This window comes from Trichomycterus rosablanca, chromosome 5 (assembly GCF_030014385.1).
Source record: "Trichomycterus rosablanca isolate fTriRos1 chromosome 5, fTriRos1.hap1, whole genome shotgun sequence".
NCBI classification, from domain to species: domain Eukaryota; kingdom Metazoa; phylum Chordata; class Actinopteri; order Siluriformes; family Trichomycteridae; genus Trichomycterus; species Trichomycterus rosablanca.
Window position 1 is genome coordinate 34,719,928 of NC_085992.1, and position 24,101 is coordinate 34,744,028.

The window sequence follows — 24,101 nt, forward strand, 5'->3', positions numbered from 1 at the left end:
ATGGTGCTAAAACTTGGCAATAGCATCGCCTCAGTCAGCCGACAGTGCCGACATGCAGCCGTAATCGGGCCAGATGCCGGGTGCCGTAATGTAGCCGGGGCTCAGTCAGCCGACCATGCCGACATGCAGCCGTTATCGGGCCAGATGCGGGGTGCCGCAATGTAGCCGAGTCTCAGTCAGCCGACTATGCCGACATGCAGCCGTAATCGGGCCAGATGCGGAGTTCCGCAATGTAGCCGAGTCTCAGTCAGCCGACTATGCCGACATGCAGCCGTAATCGGGCCATTTGCGCGGTGCCGCAATGTAGCCGAGGCTCAGTCAGCCGACTATGCCGACATGCAGCCGTAATCGGGCCATTTGCGCGGTGCCGCAATGTAGCCGAGGCTCAGTCAGCCGACTATGCCGACATGCAGCCGTTATCGGGCCAGATGCGGAGTGCCGCAATGTAGCCGAGTATCAGTCAGCCGACTATGCCGACATGCAGCCGTTATCGGGCCAGATGTGGGGTGCCGAGCCGACAGACAGCCGACACTGCCGAACCGGAGCCGGAATCGGCCCAGATCTATCTTGCTAGCTGGGTAGTCACTAACTCTTGACCTGTATTTAAACCAATTACTGTTTTCTTTTAGCCAGTCAAGCAAGTTGAATGCAAAAACTGTGTGCACATAACAGTGGACTAAGTAATTACTTATATTTAGGGCTGTCGAAGTTAACGCGATAATAACGCATTAACGCAATCTCAATTTAACGCGATTAAAAAAATTTGTGCCGTTAACGCAAATTCTATTTGGCCCTGCGAGTCATCCGTAGTTCATGTTGAGACTTGACCGTGCACCAACGTTTTAACGTCGGACTTGCCACCGTTTGTTTCATTTGCGGTTTGTTAACATAATGTAACCGAGCGTGTAGTGATGCACTTGCTTAATAAAGAAATAAATACTCGGTATATTCACAAGTTGTCGGGAGCAGAATACTTTATTACTTCCTCTGTTACCGAATAGCAAACAGCTAGAGTCATACTGTTAGCCAAGCATGCTATTCCATGCACTATGGAAGCCCCAAAGGGTCAAAACACACTCACAATGTTTGCTGATGGAGAAATTTTAACCTACAATCTGACATTTATACGAAGTCAAGGGTCTCTTGAGTGAATAAAACTCCCTTACAGTTTTCTCTTGTCCCAGCAGTTTTTAACATAAGTACATTTAGCATAAAATGTGTTCACCATTTTAATTGTAACATTTCACTTAAAAATCCTTGTTTTCTATAACATTTACACAGATTTTTAAAAAATGCGATTAAATGCGATTAATCGCGATTAACTATGTGAAATTCTGAGATTAATCGCGATTAAAAAAAATTATCGTTTGACAGCCCTCCTTATATTATATCTGCAATTAAAGTGTAAAGCCTGAAAGCACAGTTTTTGGACACATGGAACATTTTGTAACATGGTGGTGAAAGAGCCACTTCACATTAGGAGTGTCCCACTGTGCAGCCTAGTTTGGCGGGCAGTTGGGGGCATGACAACGCAGTAACATTAATCTGTCAACCTCTATTAGTTAACAATCACCTGTGCCTTCTATCCCTCTGTGCTGCCTAGTTTGACTGGCAGATGGGGCATGGAGGCTCAGTACCATCATGATTGACAGTCACCTGTGCCTCATAAGTGTAAAGTCGCTTCAGATGGAAGGGTTCCTATATATCACGGCTTCACTTTGTGTTCTTCACCAGCTTTTTTCTAGGCACGCTTGCATTTCTCTGAGGCCGTGGTGCTAGACCACTCAGTCTGGTCCGGTCCGACCTTCCACTGGTAAGGGTTGTCAGCACTGTATTGATTCCTGAGAACTCAGCCTCATGAAACCACCCTGCTAGAACTAATTGTTTCAGAGGACGTGTCCAATTTCCAGAGTTAAATTTGCCAGAAAATCCTGTGTAGGGGAGTGTGAATTGGTGTGGTAGGGGTAACCATGTCGCATTGCCGGAACCGCAGGTTCAGACAGTTCCCTGTCTTTCCTTTTTTCCAAAAAAAGGATGGCCAGAGTAGCCTGTCAGATTGTGACATTCAGTTCTCATATCTGCACTATTTCTTTTCTATCCACTATCTCCGTTGTAGGTTGCAGATGTTTTTGTGTCTTTCATTTGTTACTTTTCTTCTATTACAAGGTCACCTTATTTATTTGTAACTGTCTCCTTTTATTAGTGGCTTTTTAACCACATTATTATTTTACCTTGATTAGATATTTGTAAATTGAGTTTTATTTCCATTGTTGCAGGCATGTGGGGATCGAGCCTCATTACACTCGATTTGAAAAATAATGCTTTATTATGTTACCCACACTGTGTAATAAGCTTTGTTTATGTAAAGTGATGATAATGATGATGGCAGTTACGTACTACACTAAATGTGTGGTCAAGTCTGAAATTAAACTGCACTTGAAGCTAATAAAGAGCTCTCCAGACAGCAGCTGGGTTTTATTGCACTCCCACACCACAGAGCAGACTTAATGCATCTTCAGAACACTCATTACACCGATATAAATCAATTAGCAACCTTTTACAGTAATTATGGTTCATACTAAAAACAAAGTGGACTTCTGCTGTTGCTGGGAATTAAATGCCAGCAGCACTGTGTCAATATTATACCCTGTTATCCAGCATCTACACACTCGCTAAATGGATGCTGAGAGGCTGAAATCCAGCAAGCAAACCAGGGCATCAAAGTAAAACATGAAACTTCTGTATACTTATAACTTAATGTAGAACTTGAGAGGGCAGAAGCACTAAAGTTGTTACAATGTGACATTTTCACAAGTAATAACTTCTTAATAAATCCTTACAGGTATTTTGAAAGCCAAATTACATTACACGGACATTATACTTTAGTGCTAATTTTAAATGTTTTGAACTTTAGGGTCTTTAAGTGCACTGGCACGTCTTTGATCATCCCTGTGTATAAAAGGAGCTAAATTAATTAATAATTAATTAATCAGTTAAAAAAGAAAGAAAAAATAAATACGAGGGATCTTCAAAACGTTTCCACACTTGTATATTTTGGTTGGAAACGGTAAGGGTGGGAGGAATAGTAATTGGTCGTGTCTGAGAGACTGATAGAGAGCTTATAGTCCCGATTTAGCGCCATCTGGTTTTCTTTTTGGACCATTCAAAGAAGCTTTAAGGGGAAGAAGATTTTCATGTGATGATGATGTGAAAGCAGCGGTGCATTAGTGGCTACACACTCAACCAAAACATTTTTTGCTGATGGCATTAAAAAGTTGGTATGACGCTGGGAAAAATGCATTGGAAGGTGACTATATAGAAAAGTGATGTAATTTGTTTGCTTAATACATAGAGTAGAACCCTTGTATATTACAATTACTTACTTATACACTACGTATTTTGCTTTAAAGAAAGACAACAGAAAGGGCAAAAACAACAAACACACACTTCAACAAAGTCCTCTAAATCTGCAGTACTGCATGACTCCACAGATGACAGGAGTATCATTCGAAAATGGAGATTCACAGCAGAGGTCTGGACACCATCACCATCAAAGCAGCTACAGAGCTAATAGACCAAAGTGGAGAATAGGAACACCTTCTGTGAGCAATCAGGCACTGTTACACTTGTTAACACCCAGTAAGTATGCAGCTGGTCGTAAACATGCTGAAATATAGTTCTGGTAATTCTGTCACTTAAGCTTGAACCCACCGAAACCCACCAATCAGGCTATGTTGGAGGGAGGATAGGACACTGGGTCTCTTTCTGCTGCCACAGTGATATGCAAATATAGGGGAGGTCACATGAATCATAGCCTGACTGTCTGTACACGGTACGACTCTGTGTGGGAACCCAACAACAGCAAGTGATAAAAAGCACCTGCAGAGTGAACACGTGCTGAAGGGGGCATGTGGTGATCATTTTCTTGATCAGGTCAAGGGTTTTGTAAGTGGCAGCGGATTCACAATCAGGAACTGGAAACTAGATTGAGAGACAAAAGGGGGAGGCCAGAAAAAAACTTTCTTTTGCATTTTTTCCACAATTTTCCTCCCAATCTAGTCATATCCAACTACCTGACAGCATTATGCTTCCTCTCTATTGATGTTGTCCTTCATTCCTGACTGAGGAGAGCCATGACTAACACAAGACTGCATCTTTTGACCTGCACAAGGCAAGTTCATATGTGGATCAGCTTTGTGCACAGAAAGTCACACCCTGATCCCATCATACCTCGACTCGTGCAGACACCATCAATCAGCCAGCAGAGGTCATTATTGCATCAGGTATGGAAATCCCCTCTGGCACCCACCCTGAAAATTGTTCTTGTAGGCACCCTGTCTGCTGGTAGCATTTTGGACAATTTTGATTAAAATTCTTTAACATATTTAAAAGTAGTTAGAAAAACTTGGTTGTATTTGAGTGAATTCTTAATCTCCCAAGATCTCAAATTCCAGGGACTGAATAAAACACCCACTGGCATATACACACCTAAATTACAAATAATTAGGACAATCTGCTTAAACAGACAAGACATTTTATTGCAACATGAAAGACAAAATATCACAATTTTATACAAAATATGTAGAAAATATGACCGAATGTGCTGGGCCAAAAAATAAATAGGGCAAAATTGATGGTTCCTGTTAGACAAAGCCACAGAGAAGCCTCGGAAGCACTTTACAAATCTCAAAAGGCAGCTTATAGATTTCTAAAGTGTGACTTTACTTCATATCTAAGCAACTTTAGGTTGCAGCTTCTGCTTTTTAGATGACTGTTTGTCTTGCTTAACTGTAAACAGTATTGCAAGTGTTTTAGCAGCTGATAAAAGCAGCAGGTTGTTACATTACATCTGATCATACAGGCTCTAGTAGATTTTATTATAATCCAATTTTAACCTTTTTCCACTTAATCTAGTCATGCCCAATTGAAGCCTATCACTCTCTCCTAACTGCTACCACCTCCACCTCTGATCATCCCCTCTGCAGAAGTCAGAGGGACCCCCTACAGAGACACAACCAATCGTCTGTGTAGGCCTCCAGCCAGGCACTAGCACAGCTGGGGTTCAAATTCGAGAGCTTGAGATATTTTTACTCAGATTTCTAACTTCTTGGATGATTGGGTATGTGTTTCATTTATTCAATCCCATGAAAAATGCAGTGGCAGAAATCGTTAAAATCTCAACACTGCCATGACGTGCATGTAAACAATTGACTCACTGAACTGTATATCAGCAAATATTGAAGATTGTTATGATAAAAGTTATTAAATTAATTCTCTTTTTTTGCTTTGTCCCTTGTTTCTTTTCCGTACAGACAGCAGGATTTCACAGATGGCTCTGTGTCACCCATCAACAACAAAATCCATCAGAATAATGTCACATCGCTCATGCACAAACACACACAATTCTTTGCTGCAGTGAACCATCTGTGAGCCAGAGTCTGATTTATGTATTCAGAGATAAGATACACATTCTCACACGCTCATACACACAACTTCACCTTACTGAACTGCAAATGAGCCAGGAGCTAGAGCTGGGTTTTCTGTCTTAATCTGAACTGAATTCTAGTGTCTCGTCCAACATCATTGTCCTTCTCTTACTCTTACAGTGTTTGCAGAGAAGACATTAATTACGTTTTATATGCACTAATTGTTCTCAGTAGAAATGGATCACAAACCAGTGGCCTGGAAACAGGAGAATTAGCTGAATTCTTTAATCTTAGTTAAAGAGACAAATAAGTACATAACAAATCTAGGGTAGTGGCAGCTCAGCTGTTAATGTGCTGGGCTAGTGATTAGAAGGTTGCAGGTTAAAGCCCACCCCCACCAAGCTGCCACTGTTGGGCTTCTGTGCTATGTCCTTAACCCTCAAATGCTTCAGTCATAATTGTAAGTCGCTTTGAATAAAAGCATCTGCTAAATGCCACAAATGTAAATGTAAATCTATGCTTAAAAATAAATGCTGGAGTTTGTGAAATAATGAACTATACAGGTGAAACTGACCGAAGACAATGATGTCTAAAATAATCCCCATTTCTGTAAGAATCTGTAATTTGTTAATTGGTCAAGAAAAATATTGGAAAGATGATCTTAATACTTTGGTCATTTAAATAAAGGTTTAAAAGAATTGCCAATCAAATTCTTTTTGTTGTTGTTGTTTTTTAGAAGGGCAACACAGTGGCTCACAGCAAGAAGGTCCTGGGTTTGATTTCCAGATGGAGCGGTCTGGGCCCTTTCTGTGTGGAGTTTGCTTGTTCTCCCTGTGTCTGCGTGGGTTTTCTCCAAGAGCACCGTTACTTCCCACAGTCCAACGGCATGCAGTCTGAAAAAATTGCCTTTAGGTTTTTTTTCCCTCTTTTTCTCCAATTTTTCTCCTTTAATCTAGTCGTATCCAATTACCCTGATTGCGCTACGTTTCACCTCTAGCGATACAACCCTCCACTGCTGACTGAGGAGCTTTGCAACTGACACACGCCCCCTCCGACACGTGCTCAGTACCGACTGCCTCTTTTCACCTGCACGAGGCGAGTTCATATGCGAACCAGCTCTGTGCACGGAGAGCCACACCCTGATCAGCATTATTCCCCAACCCTGTGCAGGCGCCATCAATCAGTCAGCAGAGGTCGTAATTGCACCAGTTATGAGGAAATCTGGTCCGGTTTTCCCATCTCTGAACAACAGCCAATCGTTGTTCATGTGCCCGCCCAGCCCAGCCGGATGGCAGAGCTGAGATTCGATACGATGTATGTGCACCATACTAGATTCTTAACAAGACTAATGATGAGCTAAAAGAAAACAACCTTCCTGACATTAAGTATGCTGTGGGATCCTTATCATATGACTAATAAAACTGAATGAATGGAGACATATTAGAAAAGAATTTAATGCCATGGCTCAATAAACTAATTCTGGAGAGAAAAGTAACATTTCAGTCAGACAACACCCCCACACATTCAGTCAAATAAGTTCAAAGCATTTAAAACATATGGAGAATTTTAGGTTTATCAGATGTACACATTACTTTCGGTAATTAATTTTTTTTACCATATGTGCCTAAAAGCTGGAACTGCCAACAGCAGCTTTACAACAAAGTAATTATATTAATAATTTGTGGTGCCTGCATACTTTTCCTTATTAATTACATTTTAAACACATTTCTTTACTGCACTTAATAAAATTCATAAGTAGAAAGCCCAAAGACAGTGTGTGTACATTTTATGTTGACATGCACAGTGAAAATGTGTTTAATAAAGACAGTAAAAGTAAAAGCCTCTTTAGCTCACCCCACAGCTTTTCTATGGTGTTTAGATCAGGAGACTGAGACGGCCACTGCTGAAGATTTTCAGTAATTTTTGGACACATGTTTTGGATCATGGTCCTGCTGGAAGATCCAATAACAACACATGTTTAATCTCTTGGCAGAGGCAGACAGATTTTGAATGTCCTGGTATTTTCATCATGCCATGTGTATCTTATTGAGGTTGCCAGCACGAAATAAGAGACACTGCATCATACTTAACAGTGGGCATCAGGTTCTTCTCAGTGTATTAGTCCTTCTTTTTTTTGCATTACCCCCCCCCCCCATTTTCCTCCCAATCTAGTCGTATCCAATCACCCTATTGCATTATGCTTCCTCTCTACTGATATTGATCGGGCTGAGGAGAGCCGTGACTATCACACGACCCCTCTGACACGTGTGACACCTGACCACAAGACAAGTTCATATGTGGATCAGCTTTGTGTATGGAGAGACACACCTTGATCCTCATTATCCCCCGACTCTGTGCAGGCGCCATCAATCAGCCAGCAGAGGTCGTAATTGCATCGGTTTTGAGGTCCCTTTCCGGCATCCTGCCCTTGAGCAACAGCCAATCGTTGTTCATGTAGGCGTCCAGCCTGCCAGATGGCAGAGCTGAGGTTCGAACAAACGAGTTCGAAATGTCAGCTCTGGTGTGCTAGCGTGTTTTACCGGTGCACCACCTGAGCGCAGTAGTCCTTCTTTTAACGCCAAACCCACCTTGAGTGTTTGCTGCTAAAAAGCTTACTTTTTGTTTAATCTGACCATAGAACATGGTTCCAGTAAAAGTTCCAGTAGGTAAGCACATCTAAGTGCTTACATAGTTAGATTTTCTTGGCAGATCTTTTAAATAATCTGTTGGCATGAAGATGGTGTCTGATGGTAGTTTTGTAAGCTTGGTGACCCAAAGAAGCTAATCCTTGGGGAATTTAGTCTGACTTACATCTTCCACACGGTGCAGTCAACATCCAGACAAGTTTGTCACAGTTCCACCTGACTGGAACTTTTTAATCATTGCCCAAACTGTAGATATAGGACATTTTCAGGCGTGTAGATTTTTCTGCCATTCCTTGACTTTTGAAGGTCAACACACTTTTCCCTTATATAAATTGAATGTTCTCTTGTCTTTTCCATGTTGAAGAATGACTAAGAAAATCCAAAGCTCCTAGACACCCCGATAAAATAAGATAAGATAATCTTTTATTAGTCCCACAGTGGGAAAATTCGCACTTAGTAAAATATTAATGGAAAAATGCTTTAATTAGATTAAATTTTCAAGTTCAAATTCTAGCCAGTTATTGTGGCACTTGGGGCTTGTTAAAATTATTATTTCTTTATAAGGGATTTCTTATGTACTTAAATTAAAGGTTTAATTATTTCAGGTTTTTTCAGTTTGAGATTGAAGTAATTCACCATAAAATTATTTTCTTATAACCCTTTTCACTCATCTTTACCAGCAGTACCAGGAATTGTGAAGAGAACTGTATATTCTAAGACACAAAATACATAATTTTTGAAATGGGCTGTAGAATATATAGGCTCTGTGTTTATTTTATCTTAATCTAAAAGTATTGCACTCTCTCTATATATCTCTCTGTCTGTGGAATAAGATATGATGAATAAGCGTTGTGTATCTAGCATCGAATATCCAGTATTCTCAAACCACTCTGAAACTAGAATAATAATAAATAGCTGAGATAAGAACACGACTCAGAGCACACAGCATTGAAGCAAAGGAACATGGAGGGACATCACCCTCTTCATTATTATGACCCTTGAGCTCAAGCTGGAGACGAGTTAACACTATTTCCAGCTCTATACTATACCACAGGGTATTAGATAAAATAACACTGCCTAGAGATCAAAGTAGATGTGCTCTTTAAGATGTAATTTTAAATATGAAAGTTTTTTTTTTTTTAAATATGCACTTATGTTAACAAATAAAACTAGTATTCTACTATTGTAAACTGTACTAATTTTATAAATTAAACACACCACATTGTTTTAACATTGTATTTGCTCGTCTGCCCTCACACGCATATGAACTTGAGTGACATCCCATTCTTAATCCATAGGGTTTAATATGATGTCGGCCCACCCTTTGCAGCCATAACAGCTTCAACTCTTCTGGTAAAGCTTTCCACAAAGTTTAGGAGTGTGTTTATGGGAATTTCTGACCATTCTTCAAGAAGCGCATTTGTGAGGTCAGACACTGATGTTGGACGAGAAGGACTGGCTCACAGTCTCCGCTCTAATACATCCCAAAGGTGTCCTATCGGGTTGAGGTCAGGACTCTGTGCAGGTTAGTCAAGATCTTCCACACCAAACTCGCTCATCCATGTCTTTATGGACCTTGCTTTGTGCACTGGTGCACAGTCATGTTGGAACAGGAAGGGACCACCCCAAACTGTTCCCACAAAGTTGGGAGCATGAAATTGTCCAAAATCTCTTGGTATGCTGAAGCATTAAGAGTTTCTTTCACTGGTACTAAGGGGCCGAGCCCAACTCCTGAAAAACAACCCCACACCATAATCCCCCCTCCACCAAACTTTACACTTGGCACAATGCAGTCAGACAAGTACCATTCTCCTGGCAACCGCCAAACCCAGACTCGTCCATCGGATTGCCAGACGGAGAAGCATGATTCGTCACTCCAGAGAACACGTCTCCACTGCTCTAGAGTCCAGTGGTGGCATGCTTTACACCACTGCATCTGACGCTTTGCATTGCTCTTAGTGATGTAAGGCTTGGATGCAGCTGCTCGGCCATGGAAACCCATTCCATGAAGCTCTCTACGCTCTGTTCTTGAGCTAATCTGAAGACACAGCAGCGCTGATGGAGTTTTTAAATACCTCTCTGTCCCTGCTGGACTGAGAATAGTCCACCAACCAAAAATATCCAGCCAACAGCGCCCCATAGGCAGCGTCCTGTGACCACTGATGAAGGTCTAGAAGATGACCAACTCAAACAGCAGCAATAGATGAGCGATCGTCTCTGACTTTACATCTACAAGGTGGACCAACTAGGTAGAAGTGTCTAATAGAGTGGACAGTGAGTGGACACGGTATTTAAAAACTCCAGCAGCACTGCTGTCTGATCCGCTCATACCAGTACAACACACACTAACACACCAACACCATGTCAGTGTCACTGCAGTGCTGAGAATAATCTACCACCTAAATAATACCTGTGGTGGTCCTGTGGGGGTCCTGACCATTGAAGAACAGGGTGAAAGCAGGTTAAAAGGTATGTAGAAAAATAGATGGACTACAGTCAGTAATTGTAGAATTACAAAGTGCTTCTATATGGTAAGTGGAGCTGATAAAATGGACAGTGTGTATAGAAACCAGGTGGTGGTTTTAATGTCATGGCTGATTGGTGTATATATATGTAGCATTATTTAGAGTAGACACACATAGTCTTGATTAATAACAGGCACATTTAATGTAGACATTACTTAAGAGAGGTGCAGGGTAAAAACTAAGAAAGAGGGAAAAATTGTTCTTCCATTGTTGAGTAATTATTAGAATCTTTGTTGTAGTTCTAGTTTATCCCAAAGGTGTTCGATAGGGTTAGTTAAATAATGACAATATGCTGTAGTGTGTCATTTATATTTCAATATTACTGTATTAGAGGTAGAATAATGTTTTTAAAAATGTTTTTATTAAAAAGATTTTATTCTTCAGTTACCTTTCAGTTTTTCAAATACCAAATGAGTCTGACAAACATACTAACAAGTTTTTTTTTTACTAAATTCTTTTGAACTGAAGAAAACATTTATTTGAAGCTAAGCTGGTCTAGGTGGTGGGAGGAGCTGACAGCCAAGCCATTTATTTTTATTTCACCTGGTTCTTACTGATAAAAAAAAAAAAAAAAAAAAAAAAAAACCCTCCCACAGTCAACAACAACACACTAAAGGAGACATGTGTGAGCAGTTCTCAAATTAATTCAGCATTTGATGTTCAGCTTTAGGCTCAAACTGCCAGTTCAAAACTCAAACACTGACTTCATGTTTTGTTGTTCAAATGTTTTGAAGTGTACTACAAAAAATTGTAAGTGTAAATGATGTTTTCCTTCTTTGGAATCATCCAAACACAAACATAAATAGTTGGAAAATAAAAAAATTTAAATTCTCTGAAGACACCAGTGTTTAACTGTGTCATTACATGAATGTGAGAAAGGGTTGAACAACTTCTGTACATTTGTTGATTGTAGTTATGTGGCGGTAGTTTTTAAACATGATGAGCATGCATGTGTCCCATTACCATAGCCTAGTTGTTAAGACACTGGACTAGTAATCAGAAGGTCGTTGGTGCAAGCCCCACTGCTGCCAGGTTGCTGCTGTTGGGCCCCTGAGCAAGGCCCTTAACCCTCAATTGCTTAGACTGCAGTGGAGGCTCCTGCCAAATCTCTCAGGGGGGCAATTGTTGCGATGATGGCCAAGGTGACCTGTTCAATGGGTAAATTAAAGCTTAAATAATTAACATATTAAGTTATCTGTCAGTTTGCCCTCACAAATAACTTTAAACATGGAGAGAGACCAGCTTTACCATTAATCATAAAATGAAGTAAAGCCTTCACCCTAACAATTTAATTCAGTCTTCATCAGATAGCATTTTATTTTAGGTGCAGCAGATCCAGAATAAAGATAGGCATCGGGGCTGATGTGCAATGAATAAAGAAGTACAATTAAACAATTGGGGAGATACAATAAGTGCAATCACAATTCACAATTTAACAATTACATTACTTACTTGTTATTTACTTGTTACTTATATGATTTTCCCCCTTTTGTAGTTGCTTGATGTTTTAATTTGGTCTGGGTGGCCCTAATTCTTAAGTTGCTAATTTATCCTGATTACTACAATGACTGAACGGCATTTCCCTTAACGACACAATGGAGTTGCTCCGAACTAAGGTGATGGTAGTCATGGTGACGAGATCGCGACACCAGGTTACGTGTGACGCAAGCCCCTAAGTGCGTGCCCTCCCAGAACTCATTCAGAATGTATTGCAGCGCCTGCAGTTCGAAAAAAAGAGCCTTAACATGAGAGTCTATGAGAGCAATCCTGGGCGATTTTCAGTCAGACTAAAATCGCCCCAAAAGGGGCGGTACTGTACGGAACACAACTCGACGCTGATTGAACTATGATATTCAAAGGCAAGACAGACTGTCCAGAACAGTCACAGCTGTGATAGAAAAATTTCTTCCCTTTCGTCCTTTGGTGGTGCGTCGCCGATCGCCCTAAGGAACGAGCCGCCCCTGTTAAGACTGTATACTGTAACTTTAATGTAGGTCGCTTTGGATAAAAGTGTCTGCTAAATGCCGAAAATATAATGTAAATGACCAGTGAGATACAGGAATCCAGGGTTTAAATCTAAGCTGTGCTATCAGCCGTTCAAGCATCTACATAGACATGATTGGCTAATGTGTTAAGTATCCAACATAAGAACCATGCCGCATACAGACCAGATCCAGAGATTTCAGAAAATACTGCGTATGGAGCTTAAATACAATTTAACAAACAATTCAGAGCTCTGCTTAAAAAAAGCTCAAAATATTCATTTATTTTTTGACTATCAGTGAGTCCAGCAAAACCTGAAAACACTGGACTCAGGATAAAAATATACCCTGGACAAATTAAAACTCCATTGCAAAACAACAGCAATTTAACCTTTCCTTGCTCATGCACATTTGGCAGGCAATTTAATTTAGTCAGTACAGCTTTTGCACGTTTGGAGAGGAGGGAGAATACCAAAGTACCCGGGAAAAAACAAAGAGGCACAGGGAGAACATTTAAATCTATTGTGTGCAAATAGGGCTGTGTGGGGTGCAGAACCACCTGGACACACTAAGCCCAGGACAAAAACAACCGCTGGACTTGGTGCTGATCCATCAGGGTAACACAATTACTCACAGCAGCAGGTAATCTAGAGTAGCCATGCATATTTTGAAAGGTAAGCATAAAACCAAGCACTCAAAAGAAACCCACATGGATATGAGCCAAACGTCCAAAACTTCTTACAGACAGGGTACTGGTGTGAGAATCAATCCCAGGTCACACAAGAGGTAATTTTATATGACACAATAAAGAATACAGAGAAGCAAAAAATTAAGCTCACATAAACCAATATAAATGTGATTACTCCAAGCATTTATTAGAGTCTGTGAAAAATAATCCTATTTTGGTATAGAATAATTAGTAGGCTGAATTACATTTCACAGTTAAAGCAGATCTAAATATGGCGAATTTTTTTATAATTGCGTTTATGGTTTGCTAACCAGGGACATTTTAAGCAAATTTCCTCTACAGTAATCAGCTGTGTTTTAATGCTGCGCTTAATCTAGTGTTGTTTTACAGTGTAGTGAAGAAGCCATTCAAGTACAAATTAAATCTGTAAAAATAAAAATTCAAAAATAAACAATCAGAGGCTGTTTGGTAATCATGTTTTTGAACAATCACCTTATGGCTAAAAGTACACAGTCACCTGACCATAAGTATGTTGGACTTACTATGACTTAAATTTATCTACAGTATAAGAAAAAGGCCATACATCATTTTCGGCCGTTAAAACTCCCAATGCTGTTGACGCAGAGGGGTGTGTCGAAACACAGACGTGTGTTCTAGATTTACATTCAACCATTAAGGTAGCTGAGTGTAATTTAATTACTACAGTAAAATGTGGCACTTTTCTTTAAAAATCCATAGAATCTGTGATTTTTGAAAATCGAGGTCTGTAAAATTAAGCACATTTTACCATGAATTTAGTAGTAGGGCCCTATCTATAAGGACCTTTGCTGTCTGGTCAAGGCGCTGGCACAAGCAGTGCAGAATACAACAGGGTCATCTGTCTGTGGGTCTCCACTGCCGGTCAGTGTAAGGAACTCATTTTTTAGAGGGGGTGAGTGCTAGTCTTTGGTTCTTCTTAGCCATGGTTTTGAAAATGCAAGCAGTAGATTTACTGTAGTGAGGACTTACGAAATGGGAAGATTCAGGGTCTTTCATCTGTCTGTAAACTTCTCTACTAAGAGTCTCTATTTGTAGTCAAACTATTAGCTCAAATGGCATCACTACTTTTAAATTACAAAGTTTGTAAGTAGCTGAACTAATTTAACAAACAATTAGTGTGGAAGACAAATAATTGTGTTGACAAGCACATCCCCCAACATATAGAACACATTTAATGCTTCATTTTAATGTACTGTTTAATTGAAAGCACAATTATATCAAGGTTATTAATAAGTTTTTAAATACGTTTATTATAATTAATTAAGTCTGAAATCAACAACAAATCAACTGTTAGGTGACAAATAACACAACACTTTTCTTCTTAGGGCAGTTTTACTTGAGACTGAGCCCCTAGTATGTGTTTGTTTTTATGTTAAGATGCCTAACTGCTCAAATAAGGAATTCCAATTAGGAATTAGGGTAGGAGAGTGCTAAGACCTGTTGTCACTTTTTTTTTCTTTTTTTTTCTTTTTTTGTTAATGATCTGATTAAATCTTTTAGTGTAAACACACTAATAGTGACCAAATGCAATCTGTATTTCTGAGCAAGGTATTAGAATACAAACACTATTTTAATGATTTGACATTTTGTATGGTTTTTTTATTCTGTTAAAATAACATTTCAAGATACTGTATAACTTAAGATAATGAAATTACACCTCAGTAAAATGCGTTAGAAAGTCTGATTTAACACACGTAACAGAAAATCACCACAAACTTGCCAGCACTGTCATGTCTGTATGAGGAGTGTCTGCAGCTGAATATTTAAACATTCTCAACTCTACAAAGCCAGAAATAAAGCCTTTACAAAAAACTAACATGACTTCACAATGTCAACAGCCTGCCCTGTCACTCTGTACTGTTAGCAGTCACACTGTTATCTCTTTCAGCATTTTAGCGGGGAGAGTGACAGAGAATGACAGGCTGTCAATCAATGTCAGCACTGTTACCAACACGATCTATTCTGAAATCCTGAAAGTCCAACACTGCCCCCTAACGGAAAATGCATCAGACACAGGCAAAATATGCTGAATTTTTCCTAAGTATATATCTGGGTTTTATTCCCTGACAAATTCTATAAACATAATTATAGTACAAAAAAAGCCAAACTAAATATTTACATACATTTTAGGGTTTATTAGTATTTGGCACAACTTAAAATGCAGACAAGCATATTTGTAAAATTGAGCATGTTAATCACTTTAAACAAACTAATAATTATTTCTATTGAAGTGCATGTTTAGATGATTTGATCAGAGCATGGGGATTTGATCTACTCATCAGAGGCTCATTTGAGTTAATAACTCTAAACTCAAACTTTCAGCCATTGCCCCTCTTTGATAAATATGGTCATACCAAATGCTAAAAGGGAATTTTCTAGAATATTCAAGTTACACCATTGTAAAACATTCCACAATAAGCAGTGGAATTGGTAACATGTGAGGGTATGATTGGATATATTAGATCAATCAAAGGCCAACAAAGATGTGTCATGGCTCGTCATTTTGTGCCAGTAATTCTTCACATATTTGAGACACATTGTTTTGCATTTTCCCAACTTTCCTCCCAATCTAGTTGTATCCAATTACCCGATTGCATTACGCTTCCTCTCTACTGTGCATCAGCTTTGTGTACGGAGAGCCACACCCTGATCAACGCATTTTTCCTTGACTTCCTTGTGCATGAAAACAGTCACAAGAAGAGTACAACTGCACCGTTATGCAGATTATGGACAGTGGGAGCCTAGTGGTTAGGGCTATCAACTGAAAGGTTTAGAGTTCGAATCACAGCTTTGCCATGCATCCACAGCCTGCTCCAGGGGCGCCAAAAAATGGCTGACCCCAACTTTCAAACTAGCTGGGATACGCGAAGAAAGAATTTCATTGTACTGTACATCTGTATATGTACGTCTATATGACAAATAAATGCATTCTATGTTTAGATCTCAGAGCAGTATTTTTCAATACCTTCAAAATCAAAATGTTAGAGTTTAGTAAGAAAATACACCACAAAGCATCAATAGATTTGCTGTAAACATATTTTTGCATTTTGCAATAAGATTTTTGCATTTTGCAATTGCAATTAACTCAAAATCTAAAAATCACAATCCAGTCATCATGATGAAAATATTAAATCTATGCTGACTAGCGAGTGTTCACTTGTTTCATTTGCCCATGTAGCTGGAAAGTTCTTTGTCCATGTTCTGTGCAAATCGATGGTTGAGGAACAGAAGCTGTCCATGGGGAAGAAGTCTCTGGAGCATTGCATCCACCCGGTCACTTTTTAGCAGCACCTATAAATGACAGTTCTGTCAGCCAATGTGTCAGCAAATAGTTCTGCTTCATGAAAGAATGAGTACATTTAACTAAAAGTATGAAAGAAAGTTCATGTTGTCTCTGACAAATACTAGTGTGTGGTCTACAAGGCATGTTAACACAAAGGTTTAGACATACATATGCTCCTCTGTTCTATAAAAACTGAGGTAAAGTATCACAAGATGAGATTTTAGGTTTAGTTAACCTATCTAGGGTTTAACGTTTCAACTAGTAGATCACCATGGCAACTGACCATGCCACTACATGACTAACCAGCTCTGAGTGAGAGAAGCTTCATGACATCAACAATTAGTAATGATTATGCCAGGATGTTTGTAAGATGATCTCTATGTTATGCAGGACATTTTAGAGATGAAAAGAGTCTGTTCGTCATATTATTTTTATATGATGAGAAATGTTTTATGAAATAGCTGACCTAACAGCATCCTCTGGGTTAATTTGTGTTCGGTAGCAGTACACAGAATGTGATTTTGGAGACATAAAAAAACAGAGAGAGACGAAGATTGATGGTGACCTATGCAAAAGTCAAAGAAACTGAATATATGTACACAAATATTCTGAATGTACACAAGTCATGCTAAAAGTGGTGAAGGCAAAAGACACAGACACCATTTAAAAACAAGCACATAATCAGGCTTTTGATAGCGTGTTAGTGATATGCTGTAGTCTTTAATTAGTCTTCTGTTGAATAGAGGTAATCCCTTACTTATTTCTATTTCCATTATTAAAAGTTCCTTAAAATGCGTGTATGGTATTTGTCATTCTGAATGTGGGTGTGATTTTTCTTTCAAAATAGTACTGCTCCACCTCAGGGTGACAGTAGTTGCTGCTGGGTGCACCTTAAATGATAAATAAACTGAAAAGAAAATATAAAATAAAAGACTATTATACACAAGGTAGTCTGGAGAACAGCAAAGCAACTTGTTCTAGGAAAATTGTGTCTAAAAACTACAAATCCAAACATTACTCCTACCAATCAAGTTGGACATGTAGGGTACAAAACAATGACGGTGCAAGCAGCAGAACTGGAAACTAATAGATCAGTGTTTTTTTTTTTTTTAAGTATAAATATGTCCCCAAGAGGCATGCACTTCCCTCCAATTTTTACTGTTAATAAATAAAATCATGGCAAATTTACTAGATGTTGTTTTCTTGTAACTGCTACAGTCAAATAACTATCTCATGCATTGTTTTGCCGTTTTAAGTAAGGATTTCGTTTCAGTTGAGGTTTCTGAGAACTGCTGATACTGACTGGAAATATTTTTTCATTGGCAACTGTACAACTTTTGGTCATTTTTAGACAAATAGTTCCAGAGATCCAGAATGTCCGGGTTAGTTTAATGAGTTCAATATTTGAATGTTGTGTAAAGTTAGTGACGACCTAGTTAATTGAATTTTCTTCATTGCATTGCCCTCGGGTCAGAGACAGAATTTAAGATAATTTACAAGTCTCACAATGTGCTACATTTTCAGTATTTGCACCACAATAAAATCATTACTGATGTTGAAAAATGTACTATGATTAGCACTTTAAAGATGACTAAAACTCTCAATCAAGTACAAACCCCAGTTGGAACATTATGTAAAATACAGTAAAAATAAGAATGTGAGTAGAAAAACAAGTAAAATCTGTAATTAATAGGAAAGGCAATGTAACAAAGGTAAACATGCCTCTGTCCCAAATTTCTTAGTGTGTTACATGCATGTAATTCTAAATCTGTTTACATTTGCAAAATACTGTATAATTACACTGGTCAGTGAAAACTTAGGAAATATTTTCTTTGTACTTTTTGTCAGTTCAAGTTATTTATTTTGCATCTTCCGACTTTGCTGGAAATGGGGTTTGCACATGGTACTAAATAAACTGAACTCATTTATGTGGTTGGTATTAATCATTTCAGAATTATTTCCAGTAAATTTATGAAGCTAGCAAATTAATGCACTAGTGGCCATGATGAGATCACACACCCACATAGGCAATGTTGATAATAGAACTCTAAAAGTTGCTATTGATTAATGTTGAGTAGGTACGAGGCCAAGAAAGCGGGGGATGCAAGAGTGTAAATTAAATCTTTTGGATTTCGCTAGACACTTACTGACAGATATCAAACACATGCCTGTGCTTTTACGTAAAATTTCTTGTACATTTACAATAAAAGATAGAAAAACAACAATATAAATCAAAGGGATAAACTAGATGTATTTGAATCGTTATATTAATAGGGCTATCATTAAACCCCTCTTTAGTCTAGAGTTCTTATAGGCGCTCAGGTAGCAGAGCTGAAAAAGACATTTAAGAACAGACACTATGAGCATTTCTCCAAGTTAGCATTGTACACCCACCTCACTTCCAGGTCCGAGCAGGCGCAATTCCTCCAGACAGTGGCGCGTCAGGTTCCGTAGGGTTCCCTCAGCAAGCACAAGGTTCTCATGTGGTTGACACACCAGAGTAAAGGCCAGATCCTTTACCCCAAGCCACAGACCCACACAGCGCCCAGCAAAAGGCTCTCCATGGCCTAAAGACAACACGCCACATTCAGCTTCACTTAGTGCTAACGCCTCCTCTCCAAGTCCAGCCTCTACATTCAGGCTGCCACATGCCTCCCGGCTCAAACACACAGCATTTCGTACCTGCCTGAATGAGAGAAAACACAGATGTGAGTCTGACATTTAAATTTTCTGCATTTAGCAGACACCTTTATCCAAAGCGACTTACATTACAGTTACAGCATACAGTCTGAGCAATTGAGGGTTAAGAGCCTTGCTCAAGGGCCCAACAGCAGCAACCTGGCAGTGGTGGGGCTTGAACCAGCAACATTCTGATTTGTAGTCCTGTACCTTAACCACTAGGCTATGGCTTGCCTTGAATTACTGTCTTAAACATCAGTAGGCAGTACTATAGACACAAATGGCTGTGCCTGGGGGAGGGGTCAGCAGGTAAATTGGCAACAATGGAAATGGGGAAAATATGGGAAAATATGAGCAAATTTTATTGTTTATGGTCATTGCTGTCACCTCCAGTACTTGATTATATACAGAATTTATGAATGCCCACTGCAAAACTATTATATTAGATCATGTATTTATTGTTTTATTCTACCTGCTTTTGTGCAACACAACATTGGTATGTGGAAGTACAGTGGAGAATTAATTTTTCTTTAAAACGTTTATTTAAAGCATTTGTTTAAATGTGCTCAGCAACTACATTGTACAAGTATAGCTAAAGCAGCTAATCAATAGCTGAAAATGAGCTACTCTGGTTCCTCTCTACCAATTTTGTTTCTGCTAAACAGATTTGTTAGGTTAAAAAGCTAATGTGAGAAATCGAAAAAGAACTAACTTCAATTTGTACAAGATTTACATTTGTACACTGCTGCCCCTAGCCTGTACATGATTATAAGCAGGGCCAGCACAATAGCACCTGGGCCCAGATTATAAGGGAATTTTGTTGCTGGTAAAATTAATAGTTTTTATAACAGAGATATGTTTTATTAGATTTACATATGTGGTATTGCTGAACTGCATATTACTTTTAATATGTTTTAAGATTTAAATTTACACATACTGGATAATCGGATAACAAATCTTAGGTCATGTATCCCATTTATTTGTGATTAATAAATGATGCAGAAATGACAGCTGGAAAGTAAAAATTAAAGAAAACAAAAATAGGAAAAAAAGCCCCACAGAAGTATGCAGAAGCCTAAGCGGCTTAAAGGTAACCTTATTTTTTTAAGATTAAGTTAAGCAAACAAATAGTATGTTCCCCAAAGTTAATCCATAGGATTGTCAATAATGGTACACATTCTCAAACACAGTGTGCAAGGTTGGGAGTGATCATGTCTAGAAAATCTTACCTGGCAATGAGGCTAAGAGCCTCTTTCTGAGCCAGTCTCTGCTGCTCGGTGGACAGCTGTTGTCGGGGAACCAGGAGCTGCTCTGGTCCAAACAGACGAGAGTACAAGATGCGGCTTTCCCCTGCAGAAAGCGCACTCACCTGACACACGGTGTGGATGAGGAAACACACGACCATGACTGCATCTGCAATACCATTTACTGAAAAGAAAGCAAGTTGCACATATAATAGTAAATAACTAACACAGGATGCTAATGTTATAATTCAGACATAATGTTGAAATGTCTGTGAATCATAGTCTTTAGTTAATTAAAAAGTGTTTTGTACATTTTTACAGTTTTTTTTCTTTATTTTACACTTTGCACCCACGCTTAAGTATGATGACTTAGCAGCTGAACCTACAATCTCAACTGGTGGGTTAGATTTAGTCCAAATTTGTTTGACTGTTGATTGACCAGCCAAATAAAATTGAAGGTCCAATATCCACTGACTAAACCATGAACAAACACTTTTAGTATAAGCACCAATCACATGTACAAAACTTTTCGTGGTGCATTTGTCTAGTGCTTTATTAGCCCTGTATAATAATGTAATATAATACAATATAATAATAACCGTTACGTTGTTTTTAAGTCAAACTAATTAATATATGTGTAGACCTTCCTCATTGTTCTAAAGATGTCTGAAGTTGGAGGGGTGCCAGCTAAATCTAAAAGTGTCATGTTTTACACTTTGGTAACACTTTGGTTCATAACAGAACAGGTAGTTACTTGCTACACAAGGTTTATTAGTTCGCAAGTTTAATGTCAAACACAGTCATGGACAATTTAGTATGTCCAATTAGCCTCACTTGCATGTTTTTGGACTGTTGGGAAAAAAAACAGAGCTCCCGGAGGAAACCCACACAAACACGGGGAGAACATGCAAACTCCAGTCCACACAGAAAGGACCCGAACCGCCCCACCTGGGGATTGAACCCAGGACCTTTTGCTGTGAGGAAACAGTGCTACCCACTGAGCCACCATGCCGCCCAAAAGTGTGAAGCAATGCAGTTTAATAAATGCACTCGCACGCACAGGGGGACTAAAACAAACAATCCAAACAAGCAATAATTGCTTGGCCTTCTGTGACATTTCATAGAACCTTCTGTAGGCAGCAGAAGTGTATATTATACACTGTATATTGTAGATGCAACACACTGTCAGGAATAACTGTGCATAATCAGGTACAGCTGCACTGTAAAGGTATCAAACTATCGACAAAAAATAGAAAAATCAAAATTAAAAAATGAGGACTGTCGTAGTGCATATAATAACTAAATATAAAACGTTTTGGTGCAATATACAAAACTCGTTGTGCTGGGCTGCACACCAAGCAAACAGAACAATGCTTAACTAGCAAGCAGGAGGGCTGTGTCTTAATCCGCGCAAATAGTCCTATAAAGTGTGCTTGAAATAGTAGCGTCGCCTTTGGTCGAAATCGAACTTAGTACACTTTAATTTAGTATATGTAATGTTATTTTAAACACACCAGCTCGCCACTGCTTCGCGTGCATCCCGAAACAGCAAGTTTTATGCTGGTATATTAGGTGAATGTGATTCTCCTTATCCGTTTTATTAGTTTATTAGTTCACAGTTCTTCACTCTCTACTGGTTTAAAGTTTTGGGCTCCTTCTTGCATCTTTCTGGATAGTAAAGTTAGCTGTATGAAACACTGTGACCGTATTTTAAATATTTTAAACAGTACTTACTTAGTCTAAAACATAAAAAGACAGACATCTAAAACAAACTATACTGTTACGTAAGAAGCTTGTCTTACCCTTTTCTGCGTCGGCTTTCCAATAAACCTCTGTTTGTAATTTAAACGAAGCCTGTATAAACAAATCACCGTTAATACAACAGCAGTTCCGTGTTTAGTCATGTGACCGAGGCTCGCAGTGTTGCAAAGTTAACACTAGATGACGCTCTAAGCTCAACATATGAACCAAAACAAAACGTTTAGCCTACATGTTTGATAATAATATCATTATTAATCCATTTATTTATTTATGTATCTTTAGTAGGGCCCTACATGTTTATTATGATCATGGTCACGGTGGGTCACACCCTGAACCAATCTCTTGCAAAATTGTGCACTCAATTCACTAATTCACTTAGTCAATGGCTTACTACTATGAGTTTTTAATCCCCCACTGGCCCATTCAACCTACATGGACAAAATTACTTAAAACAAACGGCGTTATTATTTAAAGATGGTTTGCAAGGCGCCTACATGTACCAGACTATTAAAGACTCAAATAACGCGGGCACAGCAACTGGTCTGAAATACACTCACACACTGACAGTCAGATAAACACTTTCAAAGAAAGCGTTCATTATATACCTATAATACTACAACACAATTTCTTTTTTAACTTCTGATTAGGGCGGCAAGGTGGCTAAGTGGGTAGCACTGTCGCCTCACAGCAAGGAGGTCCTGGGTTCAATCCCCAGGTGGGGCGGTCCGGTCCGGGTCCTTTCTGTGTGGAGTTTGCATGTTCTCCACATGTCCGCGTGGGTTTCCTCCGGGTGCTCCGGTTTCCTCCCACAGTCTAAAGACATGCAAGTGAGGTGAATTGGAGACACTAAGTTGTCCATGACTGTGTTCGATGTAACCTTGTGAACTGATGAATCTTGTGTTCCTGTCATGAATGTAACCAGTGTAAAACATGATGTTAAAATCCTAATAAACAAACAAACTTCTGATTATTCATTCAAACCACTTTCTGTTAATGGTTGGACTGGGTCCAGAGCATAGTTTCCTTTGGCTATTCTAGTTTTCTTACACTTTTTAAAACATGAAAAAGGCAGATAGTGCCTTGCTAAACTATAACATTTAGCCATTATAACAGTTGTAGCAGTTTTCTAGTATTTTATTAACTGATATGTGACATGAGCTGCATACATGGTAAACATCATACATTGTAATGGTGAAAATAAAATTAAAAATAGAATTTACCATCCCCATCTTTTTTTTTTTACAGATCTACAGATTTCAATTTTAAATCTAACAGCAATTGCCCATGTACTGATAGTATAAAATGATGTTTAGATTTAAAAAAAATCATTAGCACTGTCATCACACTAAGATATAACTACAAAGGTACATGTAACTACAACCTTAAAAAAAATGTTTTTAAATTGAATTAAAGTGAAATCAGTAAACAAGCTGTACTATGGTTCTATGTACAAATTAGTATTACACCACAATGTAAACACAATAATCATTTTTTTTGCTAAACTATATTTCCTCTGTTGTCCAGCAGTGATAAGACATCTCAGCAGCATCAGTTGAAACCAATACGAAAAACAGCTGTTACTTAACAACTGCATGGTATGCTTATTCAGCTCTACAGATATCCTTCCTCCCCCACTGCAAACAACAGTTAACGCTGCACAGCAATGAACACATAATTCAGCTCTCTCCAATACACATTTGAACAGAGGAAATGTCAGATCATTTCACATTTAGCATACTCTCATCTCTCAAATGAAAGGGCAATAAAATCACTTACTTTAATGGTCGATAAAGTGGGGACTGGGGGTTTGTGATGTGGGAGCCAGTAGA

General features: G+C 38.8%; 1 protein-coding gene across 1 annotated transcript; it reads right to left on the bottom strand.

Moving 5' to 3' along the window:
• Nucleotides 1–15,419: 15,419 nt before the first annotated feature.
• On the bottom strand, nt 15,420–22,380 carry ap5s1 (adaptor related protein complex 5 subunit sigma 1). Its single transcript, XM_062995087.1, has 4 exons — nt 22,314–22,380; nt 20,497–20,695; nt 18,983–19,274; nt 15,420–16,596 (listed from the first exon to the last, which is right to left on the bottom strand). Exons 2-4 carry the CDS (start codon nt 20,670–20,672, stop codon nt 16,468–16,470), a joined length of 597 nt encoding a protein of 198 aa, XP_062851157.1. The 5' UTR covers nt 20,673–20,695; nt 22,314–22,380; the 3' UTR covers nt 15,420–16,467.
• Nucleotides 22,381–24,101: the final 1,721 nt, after the last annotated feature.